General features: G+C 33.0%; 1 protein-coding gene across 1 annotated transcript in view; it reads left to right on the plus strand.

Moving 5' to 3' along the window:
* The window catches only part of GUCY1A2 (guanylate cyclase 1 soluble subunit alpha 2), a 434,531-nt gene that overhangs the window by 66,962 nt on the left and 348,708 nt on the right, over positions 1–18,861 (plus strand). Inside the window, exon 4 of the mRNA XM_030836049.2 lies at positions 13,663–14,381. Within this exon, the coding sequence (XP_030691909.1) occupies positions 13,663–14,381 (719 nt within the window). The remainder of the gene's footprint in view (positions 1–13,662; positions 14,382–18,861) is intronic.

The following is an 18,861-nucleotide window of genomic DNA, read 5'->3' on the forward strand; positions in this document are numbered from 1 at the left end:
TGAGTCTGTCCATTTCTTAGTTCTCACCTGTGGCTATTTGTTGGCAAAAGAAAAAGAATTTGTCAAATAGTAAGCGTCACACCTATTAAATTAGTCTTTTAGCATAACTAGCCCACTTGTGTAAAAAGACCTGCCAGTGAATATTGAAGGGCGTGAAAAACAGCAATGGAAAACCTATACATATGCGCCCATACAAACATCTATTGATATATCAGTGTAAGTATTATATAATATATACATTGTATATGATATATATATATTATACAGACATGTGGTCAATCATACACAGCCGTATTTATTTGTTCATTCATTAATTTATTGATTCTTTTATCTATCCATTCAAAAAATGTACTACAAACAGGCACTGTGCCAGGGATTAGGATTACAATACTGGTCTTCATTTAGTTTCTCAAAAGCTTCATTTTAGTTTCTCTTCCAGGACTTTCGCATACATGTTCCTTTGGTCTGGAATGGCCTTTCTTTCCTCCTTCTTGGCTGCCTAGTTGACTTTTACTTATCTTTCATATGTGTCACTTTTTAAAGGAAGCTTTCTTTGACCCAGTAGATTACATTAGGTCCCTGTTATATGCTCTCATATCATTCTGCAACTTATCATTCCAACACCTATCATCATGTTGTTTCTATGTACAGTTGTTGGATTATGTGTACAACTACTGGATTAGACTATCTTTCACATAGCTCAATAAGGGTAAGACCCACATCTATTCTGATCATGATAGTTTCCCTAGTGCTCAGCACTGAGACTGATACAGAGCAGGTATTCTCATTTTTAAAAAATAATAATTGAATGAATGGTGAAGAGGATATAACCTTTGTTTTCAAAGAGATTAAGTCAGATTGAAGGGGTGGACAAGCCAGCAACTGTTGTGTGACAAATGCTAGGTTGGGGGTATTCACAAAGTGCTTTGGAAACTGAAGAAGTAGAAGCATCCATCTTAGTCTTTGAGAGTCAAGGAAAGTATTCTGGAGGAATTTAGGTGTAAGGATCTGCAAGATAAGTGTAAGCAGATAACTAACCTAAGTGGAGTAGGTGGGAGAACAGAATTCTATTAAAACACAAAACAGAACAAAACGAAGCACAAAAGTAACATGGACAGAAACCTGTCAGAGAGACATTGATGAGCATGTTCAGGAAACTTCAAGTGGGTCATAGTGGCTTATACTGAGGTGTGAAGTGAGGAAATTGGGAGAGATGAGGTTGGGTCTGTAAGTAAGGGCTGGATCAAGCCCTGCTGAGTTTGAACTTTATTCTGATGCCAAAGGATAATCATTGGAGGGCTTTAAGTAGAGAAATTATATGATAAGATTTATGATATTGAAAAGATGCATACAGAATGGATTGCAGAGAGATTAGAAAGCAGAGTGATTAGGAAGCTGTTGAAATAATTCTAGATGGTTGATAGTGGTGGTCTGAAACAAATTAGTTGTATTTAAGATAGAGAGGCTAGCAGAATGTCAGGGGAGACGCACCACACACACACACACGCACATGCACACACGCATACTTATATTTTTACTAAAATAAAATTGTATTCTATATATTATTCTGACAGTTTTAGCTTACCTTTTTATCATACAAAATCAAATATGTCTTTATGTCTTTTTGTATGTTTGTTTGCCAGTTTTGGTTAAGGCATACATAAAGTCCCCTAGATTTTCTTCTAAAATATTTATTGTTTTGTCTTTTACATTTTAAATTTTTAATTTATCTTGAATTTTATTTTTTTGTGTGTGTGTTGTGAGATGGGATTTAATTTTATTGTTTTCCAGATGGCTAGTGCCATGTATTAAATAAACCATTCTTTCCCCATTGAATTAAAATACTCTTTTGTGGTACGTTAAAAATTATATACCCAGATTTGATTCTGAATTCTCTATTCTGACCTAATAATCTCTTCGTTTGTTTTATAGAAATAAAAATTGTAATTACAGTGCATTTCATTTATTCCAATATCTGGTTCTTACTCAGTAGTCTTCTTATTCATGAATTTTGGGGCTATTCTAAGAATTTATTCTCCCATATGAATCTTAAAATTACTGTATTACTAAGAAAACATGTTGAGACTATAATTAGAAATGCATTAAACTCATATTAATTTGGGGGAATTGATATTTTTATAATGTAAGGTCTTTGCATCTTGAAATTTGGAACCTTTTTCCATTTGTTCAGTTTCTGTTTTCTGTGTTAAGATTTAATAGTTTTCTTAATATAAGTTCTATGCCTTTCTTATTAGTGTATTCCTATAATTTTATAATTTTCATTGCTACTTTGAATAGAATATTTCCCCATTTCTACTTCTTGATCCTTACTACTAATATAGAGAAAAGCTATTGATTCTATGTTTATTTTATATTCAGTTATTTACAATGGTTTCTTATTAGTTCTAGTAGGTATTTTTTTCTATAAAATAATGTTGTGTTTTGTGCACCAAAAAAAAGCAAGAAAGAGCCTTGAAATTAAAAGGCTTTCTAGGTTTTCTAAGTGTACAATCTTCATTAGCAAAAAGAGATAATTTTATTGTTCCTTATATCTCATAGCATCTGCTAGAACCTCCAAGATAATATTGAATAACAATGGTGATAACAAGCTTATTTGCCTAATTTCTGATTTTAGTTGAAATGTTCTTAGTATTTTACCATTTAGAATAAGCTTTACTTCTGGTTTTTGAAGAGCAGAATTTATTATGTTTGAGCAGCTTCTCTATATCCCTGTTTTGCTCAAAATTTTTATTAAAGCTGTTCAATTTCAGACTTTTCAGAATCTACTGATAAAACAATATTATTTTCTCATTTAATTTTATAAACGTCATACTTTACGCTGATAGATTTTCTACTATTGAACTGCTTTTTCTTTTCTGACATGAACAGTACTTGGTCATGAAGTATTACTCTTTTATAAATAGCTAGACTCCATTTGCTACTATTTTAGCAAATATTCATAAGAGAAAATGGTCTTAGTATACTGTATCAAGTTTTGGCATTAAAGTTATTGGGCTTAATAAAAAGAATTGAGTAGTTTTAATTGTTTTCTATGGCCTGGAAATATTTAAATCACTTTGGAATTATCAATTTTCTTAAAGGCTATCCAAAACCCATTTCTTCTTGGGTCAATTTTTGTCATTTGTGTTTTGATGAAAAATTATCCATTTATATTACATTTACACATTTGTTGGCAGAACGTTGTATGGTTCTATTTTGATTCCTCTGTTTCTCCTTAATATATACTATGTCTTCTTTCTCACTCCTAATTTAGTTCTAATCCACTAATTTCAGCTTTTATAGTTTAATTTTAAACTTAATTTTCTTAATTGAAAGTTTTTATTTACTTATTATTTTGTTGCTGAAAGTATTTATGACATATATTTTTGTTTGAATACAGTTTTTGTTGTGCCTCATAGGATTTTGAATGAATTAGTTTCCTTTTCATTGATTTCTAGAAGTTATAATTTCAATGTTTTCTTTTTAATACAAGGAAGGATACTGTTTAACTTCTAAATAGATAAATTTTTGGTTACCTTTTTCTCACATATGTGTTTATTATTATTATTTTTTAACATCTTTATTGGAGTATAATTGCTTTACAGTGGTGTGTTAGCTTTTGCTTTATAAAAAAGTGAATCAGCTATCCATATACATATAACCCCATATCTCCTCCCTGTTGTGTTTCCCTCCCACCCTCCCTATCCCACCCCTCTAGGTGGTCACAAAGAACTGAGCTGATCTCCCTGTGCTATGTGGCTGCTTCCCACTAGCTATCTGTTTTACATTTGGTAGTATATATAAGTCCATGCCACTCTCTCACTTCGTCTCAGCTTACCCTTCTCCCTCCCCGTGTCGCCTGCGTCTTTATTCCTGTCCTGCCCCTAGGTTCTTCAGAACCTTTTTTTCTTTCTTTTTTTTTTAGACTCCATATATATGTGTTAGCATACGGTATTTGTTTTTCTCTTTCTGACTTACTTCACTCTGTATGACAGACTTTAGGTTCATCCACCTCACTACAAATAACTCGATTTTGTTTATTTTTATGGCTGAGTAATATTCCATTGTACATATGTGCCACATCTTCTTTATCCATTCATCTACTGATGGACATTTAGGTTGCTTCCATGTCCTGGCTATTGTAAATAGAGCTGCAATGAACATTGTGGTACATGACTCTTTTTGAATTATAGTTTTCTCAGAGTATATGCCTAGTAGTGGGATTGCTGGGTCGTATGGTAGTTTTATTTTTAGTTTTTTAAGGAACCTCCATACTGTTCTACATAGTGGCTGTATCCATTTACATTCCCACCAACAGTGCAAGAGGGTTCCCTTTTCTCCACATTCTCTCCAGCATTTTTTGTTTGTAGATCTTTTGATGATGGCCATTCTGACTGGTGTGAGGTGATACCTAATTGTGGTTTTGATTTGCATTTCTCTAATGATTAATGCTGTTGAGCCTCCTTTCATGTGTTTGTTGGATATCTGTATATCTTCTTTGGAGAAATGTTTATTTAGGTCTTCTGCCCATTTTTGGACTGGGTTGTGTTTTTGATATTGAACTGCATGAGCTGCTTGTAAATTTTAGAGACTAATCCTTTGTCAGTGGCTTCATTTGCAAAGATTTTCTCCCATTCTGAGGGTTGTCTTTTCCTCTTGTTTATGGTTTCCTTTGCTGTGCAAAACGTTTTAAGTTTCATTAAGTCCTCTTTGTTTATTTTTGTTTTTATTTCCATTTCTCTAGGAGCTGGGTCAAAAAGGATCTTGCTGTGATTTATGTCATAGAGTGTTCTGCCTATGTTTTCCTCTAAGAGTTTTATAGTTTCTGGCTTAAATTTAGGTCTTTAATACATTTTGAGTTTATTTTTGTGTATGGTGTTAGGGAGTGTTCTAATTTCATTCTTTTACATGTAGCTGTAGTGTTATTATTATTTGCATTATTATTAGAAAAATGTGATCTGCAAAATCTTTCCTTAAAAACATATTATGGAAATTTTGTGGCTAAGTACTTGAGCAATTTTTGTAATATCTTCACATACTATAAACATGTATGCATGTGTATGTACATACACACGTGTACATTTATTGCCTTTGTTATTAAATTTTATTTATTTTAATTTCATTTTTCCTCTGAATATTTTTATTGCTGTTGAGATTTATTTTATTTATGACTTTGCTTTTTTAATCTTTGATATGTTGATTCTGAAAAAAGCACATTAATATTTACTAATGACATTTTTTATTACATTTTTCTTTTGTTTTTATTTAATTTCTCTATGACTTTGCTTTTTTTTGTCTGTCAGATCCATCTGATTCTGAGAGAGATATATTAAAGTTTCCCATTATAATCCTACTATAATTTCCTCTATAAATGTCTAGAGTTTTTTCATTAGAGTAAAATTCGATTTTTTATTAGCTTTTAAAATGTGTAACAAGCATATTGAAACATAATTCACATACCATACAATTCACCCATTTAAAGTGCATACCTCGGGCTTCCCTGGTGGCACAGTGGTTGAGAGTCCACCTGCCGATGCAGGGGACACGGGTTCATGCCCCGGTCCGGGAAGATCCCACATGCCGTGGAGTGGCTGGGCCCGTGAGCCATGGCCGCTGAGCCTGTGCGTCCGGAGCCTGTGCTCCACAACGGGAGAGGCCACAACAGTGAGAGGCCCGCGTACAGCAAAAAAAAAAATTAATAAAGTGCATACCTCAGTGTGTTTTTAGAGTATTCATAAAGTTGTGCAACTATCACTATGATCAATTTTAGAACATTTTTTATCACTCCATAAAGAAATCCCTTGCTCATTAGCCATCAATTTCTAATTACTAATACTTTGTATATTTAGCTACAATGTTGCAGGTTCATGTCTCTTAGGTCTTCTTTGTAAATTGTGATTTTTTTTTTTATATAATGTCTCTCTTTATCCTGATTAGCACTTTTAACCTTAATTCCACCTTATTTGATATTAATACTACTCCTTCCTTGCTTTTTTTCTTCTTGTAGTTTCTTGGAAATTTTTGCCTAACATTTATTTTCAAACTTTTTTTTTTAAATCACCTTTTATAAGTTGTTTTATAGATATGCAATTCTTATATATGGGGTGAGAATTTCTGACATTTGATGGTATTTATTTGTTTACACCTAATTAAATGCATAATTTACTGATTTTCTTTCTTCCAACTTGATTTATGATAATTATTCATTTTACATTGTTTTTTCTTATTTTTGCTATTTTGATCATGTTGAATATAAAATTTTTTTAACCTTTGTAGTTTGAAAGTTCTCTTCTACTTTCCCATTTCATTATTGCTTAGCTTCCCTTTCTTGTTACTAAAATTAGGTCCATGTGTTTTTTCATTATTTTAAAACAAAATATCACTTATTTCCTTACTAAGAATGTATCTTTTTCTCTAATTGCCATATCCCATTTGGAAGAGACCTTTAGAGTGCTGTTAGAACATTTTCTCCTTTCCCCCTCCCTACTGTTTCTCCCTAACCTCCTAACTCTTGGGTTTTGCTGAGATTGTTTAGTTACAGATTGTCAATAAAATTTACCTTGCAGTTGTCAATAGTTTCCCTTTCTCTCTATTTCAGTAATTTTTATTTACATTTATATTACAAATTTGCAAAAAATATCTGTCATTCACACACACACACACACACACACACGTGTGTGTGTGTGTGTTGCAAGGTTCATTGCTCCTTGATGTTTTTACTTTTCCCATTTTCTCTTACCAGGACTCCTCTGTTTCATTTGTTGTTTGGTTAAAGTGTTTTTTCAATTATTTTCCTCAGGTGTTTCACTGAGTCATATTGTTTCTGAATCTGCCAGATATCTTGGCTGGATAATGAATTCTTAGATTTAAATTCTCTCAGTATTCCACATATATTATTCCACCTTCATCTAGCTTACAGAATTGCAAATAAGAACATTTTTTTTTTAAGTTTTTTGAAAATTACTTGTTCTTTCCTGCAACTTAAAAGATTTTATCTCTTGTATTTCAGGAATTTAACCAGATGTGCTTAGGTTTTTGCGTGTGTGTATGTGTGTGTGTTTTCTTACCAGTCTTGGCTGGAGCTTGTGCCTTTTCTATCAGTTGATTCACAATCTTCTACAGTTCAGGGAAAATTCTATTATTGTTTTAGTTATAGTCCTTCCTCCATTGGTTTCTTTTTCTCTTTCTAGATCACACTGTTTCTAGAGATCATACATTTCACGAGTTGTCCTACTAAATCTGTTTATGGTCAACAGAAGGATCATAGACAAATATTTATAATACAAGAGGATATCTGGTATTTTACAAGAAAGGCACAAACATGTGCTCTTCTGTTTGAAAGCAAGGAGTACTAACTGATACTGTTGGAGTGTACTTTTATGATGTTCTGCTTTTTAGATATAGTTTCTGGGTAAAAAAGTACTCCCAGTACTCAGGATTTGGCATCATCTCCATTATGCCATGTTTCTAACTTAAAATTTTTGCCCTCTGTTTACTTTATTATTTTATTTAATTTATTTTTTTGTCCTGTGTATATTTTAAAGCATACCTTGGCATAGTCTCAAAATTACAAACTGTAAACTTAACCATCACAAATATTTTTGTGCCTGAAGTACTTACTACACTTATAATAATAAATATTCCTTTGGGTATTCAAGAACTAATCTTAAATATGTTAGAGGGTTTCCTCTAATGCTATGCTTAGCAAATTAGATGTTAAAACCCTGTTTTAAAAATCTGCATATGTGTCTTGCTATTTTTAATTATATAATAAAAATTTTTAAATATTAAGGAAAATTTAATTTAGTTCACCTACACTTAAAAATAAATATATGACTTATTCTGTGTTCTTTTTTGGAGAGGGACAGGATGCCACAAATGCAATAAAAGGAGGAGAATTAAATGCCTCTAAAATGGTAGAAAATTGCAGTTTAACCCTTCATAGATTAAGAGCAAAATTGATAAGACTCTTTCTTTTTACTATTATCCCAACAGTTTTACTTATTTAACTAAAGTACTCTAACTACAAACGTCTTATCTCACCTCACCAAGATGCAAATGAGACTGTATTGATAGCTCAGATTCAAAACAATTTCCCTTAAAATTACGATTTGGGCAGTGGGATTTCTTTCCAGGCTTTCTTCTTTGTTATTATTTAGACATATGTAATATTTACCCTTAAATCTCTGGATGCAGAGACTTTATTTATTTGTAGATTGGCATGGCACTAGAATTATATTCTTATAAAAGTGTCATGTGGGTTTCAAACATAGTTGAGAAACATCTTATCGTCTTGCTAGATAAAATAATTTTTTCTTGACAAATACTGTATGCTGTCACTTATATATGGAATCTGAAAAAGCCAAACTCATAGAGAGTAGAATGGTGGTTACCTGGGGCTGGGGGAAATAGGGAAATGTTCTAACTTCCAGTTAGAAGATGACTAATTTCTGGAGATCTATTGCACTGCCTTGTGATTATAGTTAACAATTGTGCATTATACTTTGAAAGTTAAGAGCAGAGTTTGAATATTCTTACCACAACAAAAGAAATGGTAATTATGTGAAGTGATGGAGATGTAAACTAATGGTACGATGCTAATCATTTTGCAATATTTAAGTGTATCAAATCAACACATTGTGTACCTTAAACTTACACCATGTTATATCTCAATAAAGCTGGAAAAATAATTGTTTGTCTAAAAGGATAATTGTTTACTTAAAATGTTGAAATCTTTTGGACTTGAGATACTGTTGTGATTGAGTTCTATTACTTAGATATTAGGTTGATGAAACCTAAGTAATTAATCAAAAAGTAATTATGAAGGTCCACAATTCACAGAAGTGATAAGCTGGTAGGTATTCAGCTCCTTGGTTGAAGTTTAAGCAACTTGAAGAAATACCTTCTGCTTTGGTATTTTCCCATGTTAGTGGAGACTGATACATTTGCTGGGTGATAAGGATGGTCTCTGGACCTAGAAAGACACAAATTTCCCTCTTTTATTAATAAATCTTCCCCCAGAGGATCCAGGACCCCATTCAATGCTATATCTTTCGTGTCATACCTTTCTCTATTCACTCAGTTCTCAATGAAGGCAACATTTCCCTTTCCAAGCATGGAGGCCAGATTTTTTTAAAAACAATTTTATAAAATAAGTAATTTTAGCCTTCCAATAATATTATTGATACAGCTGAAAACTAATATTCTGTTTCTTCATTTGTCCCACCCTCCTCAACCCATTATACTCAGTCTTTTGCCTCCACCTCCCCACTGAAATTGCTCTGTCAAAGGTCCCCGAAGTTCTGACCAATCCAATTTAAAGTTTTCTTCCTTGACCTCTCTGTGGCATTTGATAGCCATTGACTGCTCCTTGTAGCTCCTTTCTATAGACTTCAGTGATGCATTAATTCACCTGACATCCAGCTATTATTTATTGAGCGCCCATAAATGTCAGGCAGAATGTTAGGCATTGATGATATTTCAATGGGCAAGACATGCATTTTTCCCCCACGCAGATGTTTTACTCATTTAATACAGTGCACATTATCACACAATATTTATTACACAAGATCTAGTATTAGACTTCACTTTGAGACCTGGCTCTGCTACTTACAATTGCGTAAACATGGGCAAATTTCTTAACATTCCTCACCTTTAAAATGGGTGCAATTAAAAATATCCACTTGATAGGAATTTTTTAAATGTTAAAGTAATATACAAAAATGTTTGGCACACTGCTTGGTACTAATATCTCCATTCTTACTGGAACTACCTAATTCAATCAATATAACCTTATAGAGACACTGCAGCATCTCTTTGACTGCTATCTTTGACTCTGGTCTTGTCACACTTAAGTCCAACTTCTGCATTGCTGATTAATTAGCAGCTCATCCCACCACCCCTGCTCCACAGCCATTATACACTTACTACTTGCTCTTCCCTGATTCTGCTGGGCTCTTTCACCTCCCTGCTTCATTCATATTTCATTACTGTCCATCTGTTAGAGTGCTCCTTCCTTCCTTGTTGGCTTTTTGAACACCTACTTTTTCTTAATATTATCTTTCAAACTTTATCTCCCTGAGGAGAAAGTCAGACATTCTTTTTCCCATACTGTCATAGCTCCTGTATGCCTCTGTTATAGCCCAATCATCTGTAATTTAATTATCTGTGGGGGCCCATGAGAGAAAAGTTGTCTTGGTAGCTTTTGATGTGACACAACTGTAGCTTTAAAATTGATTCTAGATGAATGTTTAGTTTCTATGAATGAATACTTAGTCTCCATGTGCTGAGCATTATGCTAGTGATAGGTATGCAGACATATATGCCCTCAAGAGGTGCACAGTGTGAAGTTGGATAAGGGACAAAAGATTCATTCACTATTTCATTTTCAGTTAAAGGATGTCAGAATTTAAGCTATTCATTTTTTTGAAGGGATGAATTAATAGTAATTTAAAATTCCTTTAATTTACCTGCTAATGAAAGCAGTTTTATTGTAAGTTTTGCCTCTTTAAGAAATGTATTTTTATATACCCAAATGTCAAGCTTCTTGTGATAAGAGCAGATGAGCATTGTTTCTATGTTTCAGGTGATTTACTGGAAGTAGGGTGTTTGCATCAATTATAAGTGGAATCTTGGGAGTGAGACTGAGCTAAACTACTTTCTCTGTGCTTTCTAAATTTTGAGATGTTTAAAGTGCAAGTCTTGGGTATTGATTCATAGCATATTTGCAGAAGTTGAAGTGATCATTCCCTAGTTCTAATTTTTCAAGCTCTAAGAATTTTTTTATTTTCTCAGCTTGCACAGTTTAACAATTGTGAGACCAAAAATATTTATTAGTTAATTGAATACTGTGGTGTATATAGAATTGCCATGTATGGTATTTGCATATAATATTAAAAATAATTTAGTTTTTCTTTATTGATACAAGTCACTTTAGCACCCTGGTAGGCTTTAGCATTATCATTTGAGACTTAATAACCATTGTATCTTAGGTACAGAAGTGCTTTTTAAAGCAACAAGGATTGATAGACTGCTGTACTCACAAGTAGTTTTAATTTTGTTGCCTCTGGTGAATTTACTTACTTGTTATTTTCTGTATGATTCTTTGGGATTATGATATTTGGAAATAGGACATAAGCTTACTGTATTATATCTGTGTTCTTAATAACTGCGAGGGCATTTTTAATGTTATGAAAAATGCAAGTTAGAAGAAATTCTCTTTTTCTCATCTGTGCATAAAGACCCTAAGTCCTTTAAGACACAACTCTGCAAAGTGTAGAAGCAATCCATGGAATATTTTCAGTGGCACGTGGAATTTTGTTGTTCAGCAAATATAGTCAGATTATAGGAATTTTTATTTATTCTGAACTTAGTTTTTAATAAGAATTTCATAATTAAAAATTAATAGCAGCAAATAATACTGCCATTGAAGGGACATAAGTTTAATTTGTATGTATTAGAAATTTTTAGTTACAGTAGAGTGATGGTGATGTAAGGATTTTGTATAGAAAGACGTTTTAGTGAAGGGCTTTTCAGACAGCTAGTAATTAAACCAGGAGAGAATGGTTTATAATCCAAGAGAGAAGAGCAATTTAGGAGGAAGAGTTGATGAACACTATAAAACTAAAGGAAAAAAAAAAGTTAAGTAATATGACAAAACAGGATATATTGGTGTAAATAATTACAAAAGCAGTTTTAATGGAGCAGTTGGAGCCAAATTGCAGTGGATATCATCTATCTTGTTTTCTCTCTTTCACACCAGGGAACTAGTTAGAAAACTGCTATTATAATCAATTCTGCTGGCATTATTGTTAGTGAATGCAACATATGTTGAAGTTCAATCTTGTAACATTACAATGTGAGATGAGTAGTGATGTTTTTATCCTAGTAGGTGACTTTCTCAGCTTCTCTTGAACATCAGATCTATGAAACTAAAATTAATGTGAAATGCTTCTTAATAACGGGACTGATTTTCACTTAAATTTTCTACTTCTCATTTCACATGGATTTTAAGAACTTCTTTGTCAAACTAACTTCTTAACTTGGCTTCCACAATATTTAGACTCTATGGTAAGTTCTCAAAAAATATTTGATGTGTTTGGATTCTATTTTAAAACAATATTATTGACTCTGTTTTATCCCCTCACTTCTGGATGGGGAGAACTCGTAGGGAATAATAAAGTAGGAGCAGCAAACTAAGCCATAGACAGCCCAGACTACTTTGCATTCTAACAGGACACTAACAAAGTGACCTGTCTTTTCCTGTCTGATTTTCAGGACCTCCTTATAAGATGAGATAGATAATGAAATAAAATATGAATATGTAAACTACATGTACTGATTTCAGCCAAAGTCAGAGAAGCACTAGGGTGACTCTACATAGAAGCTTTCTTTAGGATACAGACTCAACTCTTTTTATCTGTGCTGTACTCTTCCTCAAGGGTGGATCTAACTAGATTATGTGTGATTCTGCTTCTAATTACTATATAATGCATTGTGTGTGTGTGTGTGTGTCTGTGTGTGTCTGTTTATTTATTTATTTATTTATTATTATAACCATTATTATAAGGTAGATTTCCTTTTGCCATAGCATCTTGGAATAAGTATGAACCGAGAAAACTTAAAGACTTTTAACTCTGTCTGGTCAGATTCCTACTCTACTTTTGTCTGCTCTCATTTTTGTGAGTGAAAGAGTGAATGCAAATCATTCCACAGTTTTAATTCCTTGTTTTGTCTCTCACTTCCTGGGGTCTAGCTGACCTGCATGATTTTCTCAGAGATTACTAATTTAAGCACTTCTGTTTATGCAAGATAACCTGATGCCTTTCTCTGCTCATGTACCATAGATTCCCTCTCTGGTTATATTTCCTACTTAACAAGTGAATTGTGATAAGTAAAATAGTAATATTGAATGGACATAATAAACAACTTTATAATAGCCTCTTAAAATTCTTTAATGATGAGGGAAATTGTTAAGGAAAATATATTATTCATGATAATTACAGCAAATGGAGTATAGTATTGAAAAGAAAAGAGAACAGCTAGATTAGCAGCATTTAAAAACTTCATGCTGCAGGGTTTGAGGGGAGGGAGGAATGAATAGGTGGCACACAGAGGATTTTTAGGGCAGCAAAACTATTCTGTATGATACTATAATGGTGGGCACATGTTACTATACATTTGTCAAAACTCAAGTATATACAACACGAAGAATGAACCCTAATGTAAACTATGAACTTTGGGTGATAATGTTATGTCAGTGTAGGTTCATTGATTGTAACAAATGTACCACTGTAGTGCACAATATCAATAGTTGCCAGGGGAGGGGGTTATGTGTGTGGGGGGCAGGGGGTACATGGAAAATATCTTTATATTCTGCTCAGTTTTGCTATGAATCTAAAATTGCACTAATAAAGTCTATTTTAAAACAACAACAAAAAAGTTGATGCTCATTAACATCTTAGAAGCGTCCAGAAAATGAACGGAAATTTACTTTCTTTAACTCAAAATGAATGACTTAACCTATTTGGGAAATTTGTGTACCCAAGGGAAATACCTCTCTTGCTTCTCTCACTAGCTGCCTCTTCTGGTAAGCATTAAAAAAGCTGTGAATTCAATTATTTTTATTATACTTTATTAACATTTGCTTCCATTTACCTCTAGGTTTGAAGTTTGAGGAAATTCAAGAAAGATTTGGTGAGGAGTTCTTTAATATATGCTTTGATGAGAATGAGAGAGTCCTTCGAGCTGTAGGTGGCACATTGCAGGACTTTTTTAATGGCTTTGATGCTTTGTTGGAACACATTAGAACTTCTTTTGGAAAACAGGCCACTCTGGAGTCACCATCATTCCTATGCAAAGAGCTCCCTGAAGGTAATCTTATGCTCCACTACTTCCACCCTCACCACATTGTGGGGTTTGCAATGCTTGGAATGATTAAGGCTGCAGGAAAGAAAATCTATCAGCTGGATGTAGAAGTGGACCAGGTTGCAAATGAGAAACTGTGCTCTGATGGTTCAAACCCAGGCAATTGTAGTGGTCTTACTTTCCTTATCAAACAATGTGAAAATACTAGTATCACGAAGAACCTTCCACAGGGAACCTCCCAAGTTCCTGCGGACCTCAGAATTAGCATCAACACCTTCTGCAGAGCCTTCCCTTTCCATTTGATGTTTGACCCCCACATGACAGTCCTTCAGCTGGGGGAAGGCCTAAGGAAGCAGCTGCGATGTGACACTCACAAAGTGCTCAGGTTTGAGGACTGCTTCGAGATTGTTTCTCCAAAGGTTAATGCCACCTTCGAAAGGGTTCTGCTGCGACTGTCCACGCCATTTGTGATTAGGACCAAGCCTGAGGCTTCTGGCACTGAGAATAAAGACAAGGTAAGTGGCTATGGACTTGATATGGGTGATGGGAACTAGGAGATTTACATAATTATTTTAGTAAATTACATGATGGCAGTACTTGTCATTATTTAGGCAAGATAACCTAGAGTGTCATTTAGAAAATTACTTGTCCCTGGATATATGTAAAAAGATTTGGCCTTATTCCCAGCCATTTTGCATAGTGTCTGCCTCTTTCATTAATTTATTTCATCATATAAAAAGAAAACATTTATTAATACTACCCATAGTAATTACAAAAATGATAAGACTCACTAAAAACTGGATACTGTAAACCCATGACTATTTCCAATGTTTGAACTCAAACTATGAGAGAAATAGTAAGACTGATTTCAACATTGTGGGGATCGCTTGCCTTATTCTTAAATATTGCATAAATATAGGTAAAAAGCTAGCTACATTTTGAATATGTTATGTTTTAAATTTCATAATCTAGGAACATCTGGTTTACATCCTATTACTTTCTTAATATGCAGAATAATGTATCAAGTGACTATCTCAAGACTTCTCTTCTAATTAAATTTTAGTATTGAAAAAGAGACATTTCTTTAGAACATGTTCACTTCTTGAGAGAAGACACTGGAATTATTCTTTTAAATTTAGGGAATATTAAAGCTATTGGTTTTGATTTATAGAAGTACAATATTTGGCTAGAAGTGTTTGAAGCATTTTTGGCCTTAGAATTGAAGTTAGTATTATTGAAAATGTGCCTGAAGTAGAATATATTATTACCAATGTTGATTGCTTTATATATTTTGTAGATTTGACAACAATTAATTCAATTTAAAGTTACTGCTTCAGATTTTTCCCCCTATATTTCATCTTGTATGTCTATTTAATTTGTATACCACAGTAAGAAATAGACACAGTGAAATGATGACTCAGATGTCAAGGCCCCCTGCCAGTTCCAATAATAAGGAACTGTGCTCATTGAGAAGATGCAATTATAATTTAAACATGTTAGTGGCAGTTTAAAAATAAAGCAATAGGCAGGATTTTTAGTTAGAATAGGGATGGAAATCCTCTCATTCTCTGTGCATTTCTGCTTATTCACCTGGGTTTGCCAGAATGGGACATTTGGGAGGCTACAGTTTAGCCCAAATAAAATTATAATCAATAAAGTAAAGTTATGGCATGGAATCTTAACCAGATGAGTAATATTTATGAATTGTTATGTTCCAAATTCCAAATTTATAGTTTCCTAAAACATGGAAAGAAGAAAATCAGGGTTAAAAATTATGATCCTGTTGATAAATTTGACCTTGATATTCATTATTTTTCCCATAATTGCTGGTCTTATTAATAACTCCATGTTATCTGAAGTTTCTAATTTTGTATTGGGCTTTGATAAGAAAGTTCTAATTTTCAATAATGTAAGATATTTATTCTTTAGTCTACAGTGAAGGCTTTCATTTTAATTTAACTATTTTAGCTCTGCACTTAATACCAATGGACTACCACCCCTGCCATCAAAAAGAAAAACAACAAAAACAAGAGCTAATCATACAGCTGAATGATGGTAAATCATTTGCAGAGTGAACTGTAATGCTTTTGCTAAACCATGATCTTTGTCATTTTGTGTTGTCAGTAGTGTTAACTATATAACTAGAGGTAGAACACTCTTGTAAGCAATTTGGTGAGGTAGCCATCATCCTAGTTTCAAAGAATTTACATCTTGATTCTGCAGTAATGAGTTATAAAGACATAAGTGTTTGTTACCAGAAGCAAAAATATCACTGAGAGGCATCTGATGCATTTTCAAAGAGAGGCAAAGGGGAATCTGAGTTTTCAACCATGAAAAGCTCATCCTTTTATCAATACTAAGTTAGAATAATTCTCTAACAAATTAGGCTGCCTACCTCGGAAAGTTATTTGTGAAGATTAAATGACACAATCCATGTAAAATTCTTATTATATCTTTGTTGAATAAATGTTCATTATTGTTACTTCTACCACTATTATTATTATTATTGTTCCTTTCCCCTTGTCACATTCCTCCTATCCTCTCTTCTTGCCTTATGGAAGTTAGTACCGGAAATCAGTAGGTTGAATAATTTTAGAGAAATATCAACTCTACCTAACATCTTCACAAAATACGACTTGGGTTTGTCTTCTTAATAATGACTAGAAGACCATTTGTCACAAATCCTGTAGGAGCTTTGTTTGAATCTGCTTTTTTATTTATAGGCTATCATTGTTTTAAAACCCCTAGTCTCTTTTTCAAATTCACTAAAGTTTGGAATCAAGTTTTTATTACCTGTGTCTATTAATATATTTTATGTTCACTTGTTACAGCACTTTGTTGTGTCAGTGGCTTCCAAAATAAAATGCACTGGTTAGCTTAGGCAAAACCTGAAACAGCAATGGATTTGAGAATCAATAAATGAGTTCCTTTAACATTTTTTTTTCCTTAGTAGCAATGTTTCAAAGAACATTGTGGAAGGAGTCCAGCATTTGAAATACATCATCCCTATGATACAGCAATGGCATGCTATTCATCTTCACTTTTGTTCTCAAGGTTAGAACTTAGGAAAAGCATAATAACAACAACACATTTCTTTTTCGATCCCCAGAAATATCATCACATTTTGCCTTATTAATTAGAAGCTGCAAAACAAATATCAGGAGATAATTTTAAAAGACTAAAGGAAGAATTAACCTCTGATTTTCTGTGGTCAAATCAGTTTCCAAAATGCTCCTTTATCTTTTCTAGACATGTGCCCATTATTTTTCTGACATGGTGATTGAAAAGTTTAAAATATATTTATTAATCTTACCAATCCATGATGACGCTGTTGAGAGACAAATTTCATCCAGTTGTTAAGAATACATTATTTGACTTCAACTTAAAATTAATTTAATTTGGGAAAATGTGAGCATTCCTTCTCTGTTCAGATCATAATATTCTATTAGAGAATTTCAAACACTGAACAATATTTTAGTGATGGACAAAATGACACTAGGACTTTTTCTATAAATGAGCACTATAGAACATAGATGTACAATAACTTCGATCAAAATTATCTGGAGTTTTCATTGCTCTTATAATTATAAATGAGATATTTAATTTTAATTTTTAATGTTTATTTTCTCTAGAATTTCTCCCTGACCATAAACTACCTTTTAAAGTGGGTTAGACAAATTTAGATTTTTTTAAATTGAAGTATAGTTGATTTACAGTATTATATTGGTTTTAGGTGTACAGCATAGTGATTCAGTATTTTTACGATTATATGCCATTAAAAGTTATTACAAGGTAATGACTATAATTCCCTGTGCTATAAAATATATCCTTGGTGCTTATCTATTTTATACATAGTAGTTTGTATCTCTTAATCCCGTACCCCCAATTTGCCACTCCTCTTTCCCTCTCCCATTTGGTAACCACTAGTTTCTTTTCCTTCTGTGTGAGTCTATTTTCATTTGCATATACATTTGTTTGTAGTATTTTTTAGACTCCACATATAAGAGTTATGTAGTATTTGTCTTTCTTTGTCTGACTTATTTCACTAAGCATAATATTCTCTAGGTCCATCCACATTGCTGCAAATGACAGAATTTTCTTTTATTTTTAAATGGCTGAGTAGTATTCCACTGTATATATCTTCTTTATCCATTCTTCTATTCATGGGCACTTGAGCTGCTTCCATACCTTAGCTATTGTAAATTGTGCTGCTATGAACATTGGGGTGCATGTATCTGTTCAAATTAGTGTTTTCATTTTTATATACTTAGGAGTGGAATTGTGGATCATATGATAATTCTACTTTTAGTTTTTTGAGCAACCTCCAGACTGTTTTCCATAGTGGTTGCACCAATTTACATTACCACCAATGGTTTACAATGGTTCCCTTTTCTCCACATCCTCTCCAAAATTTGTTATTTGTAGACTTTTTGATGATAGCCATTCTGATAGGTGTGAGGTGATATCTTGCTGTCGTTTTGATTTGCATTTCTCTAATAAGTAGTGACATTGAGCATCTGTTCATGTTCCATTGGCCAGCTGTATGTCTTCTCAGAAAAAATGTCTTTTCAGGTTTTCTGCCCAGTTTTTCATTGGGCTGCTTGTTTTTTAGATACTGAGATGTATGAGCTGTCTATATATTTTAGATATTAACCCCTTGATGGTCGTATAATTTGCAAATATTTCCTCTAATTCCGTAGGTCGTATTTTCATTTTGTTGATGGTTTCCTTTGCTGTACAAAAAATTTTAAGTTTTATTAGGTCCCATTTGTTTATTTTTGCTTTTATTTCTTTGGTCTTAGGGAACAGATACAGAAAAATACTGCTCGATTTATGTCAGTGTTCTGCCTATGTTTTCTTCTAGGAGTTTTATGGTTTCCAGTCTCACATTTAGGTCTTTAATTCATTTTTGGAGTTTATTTTTGTATATGGTATGAGGAAATGTTCTAAAGTCATTGTTTTACATGTTTTTTCAACACCAACTTGTTGAAGAGT

This window comes from Globicephala melas, chromosome 8, assembly GCF_963455315.2.
Source record: "Globicephala melas chromosome 8, mGloMel1.2, whole genome shotgun sequence".
Lineage (NCBI taxonomy): Eukaryota > Metazoa > Chordata > Mammalia > Artiodactyla > Delphinidae > Globicephala > Globicephala melas.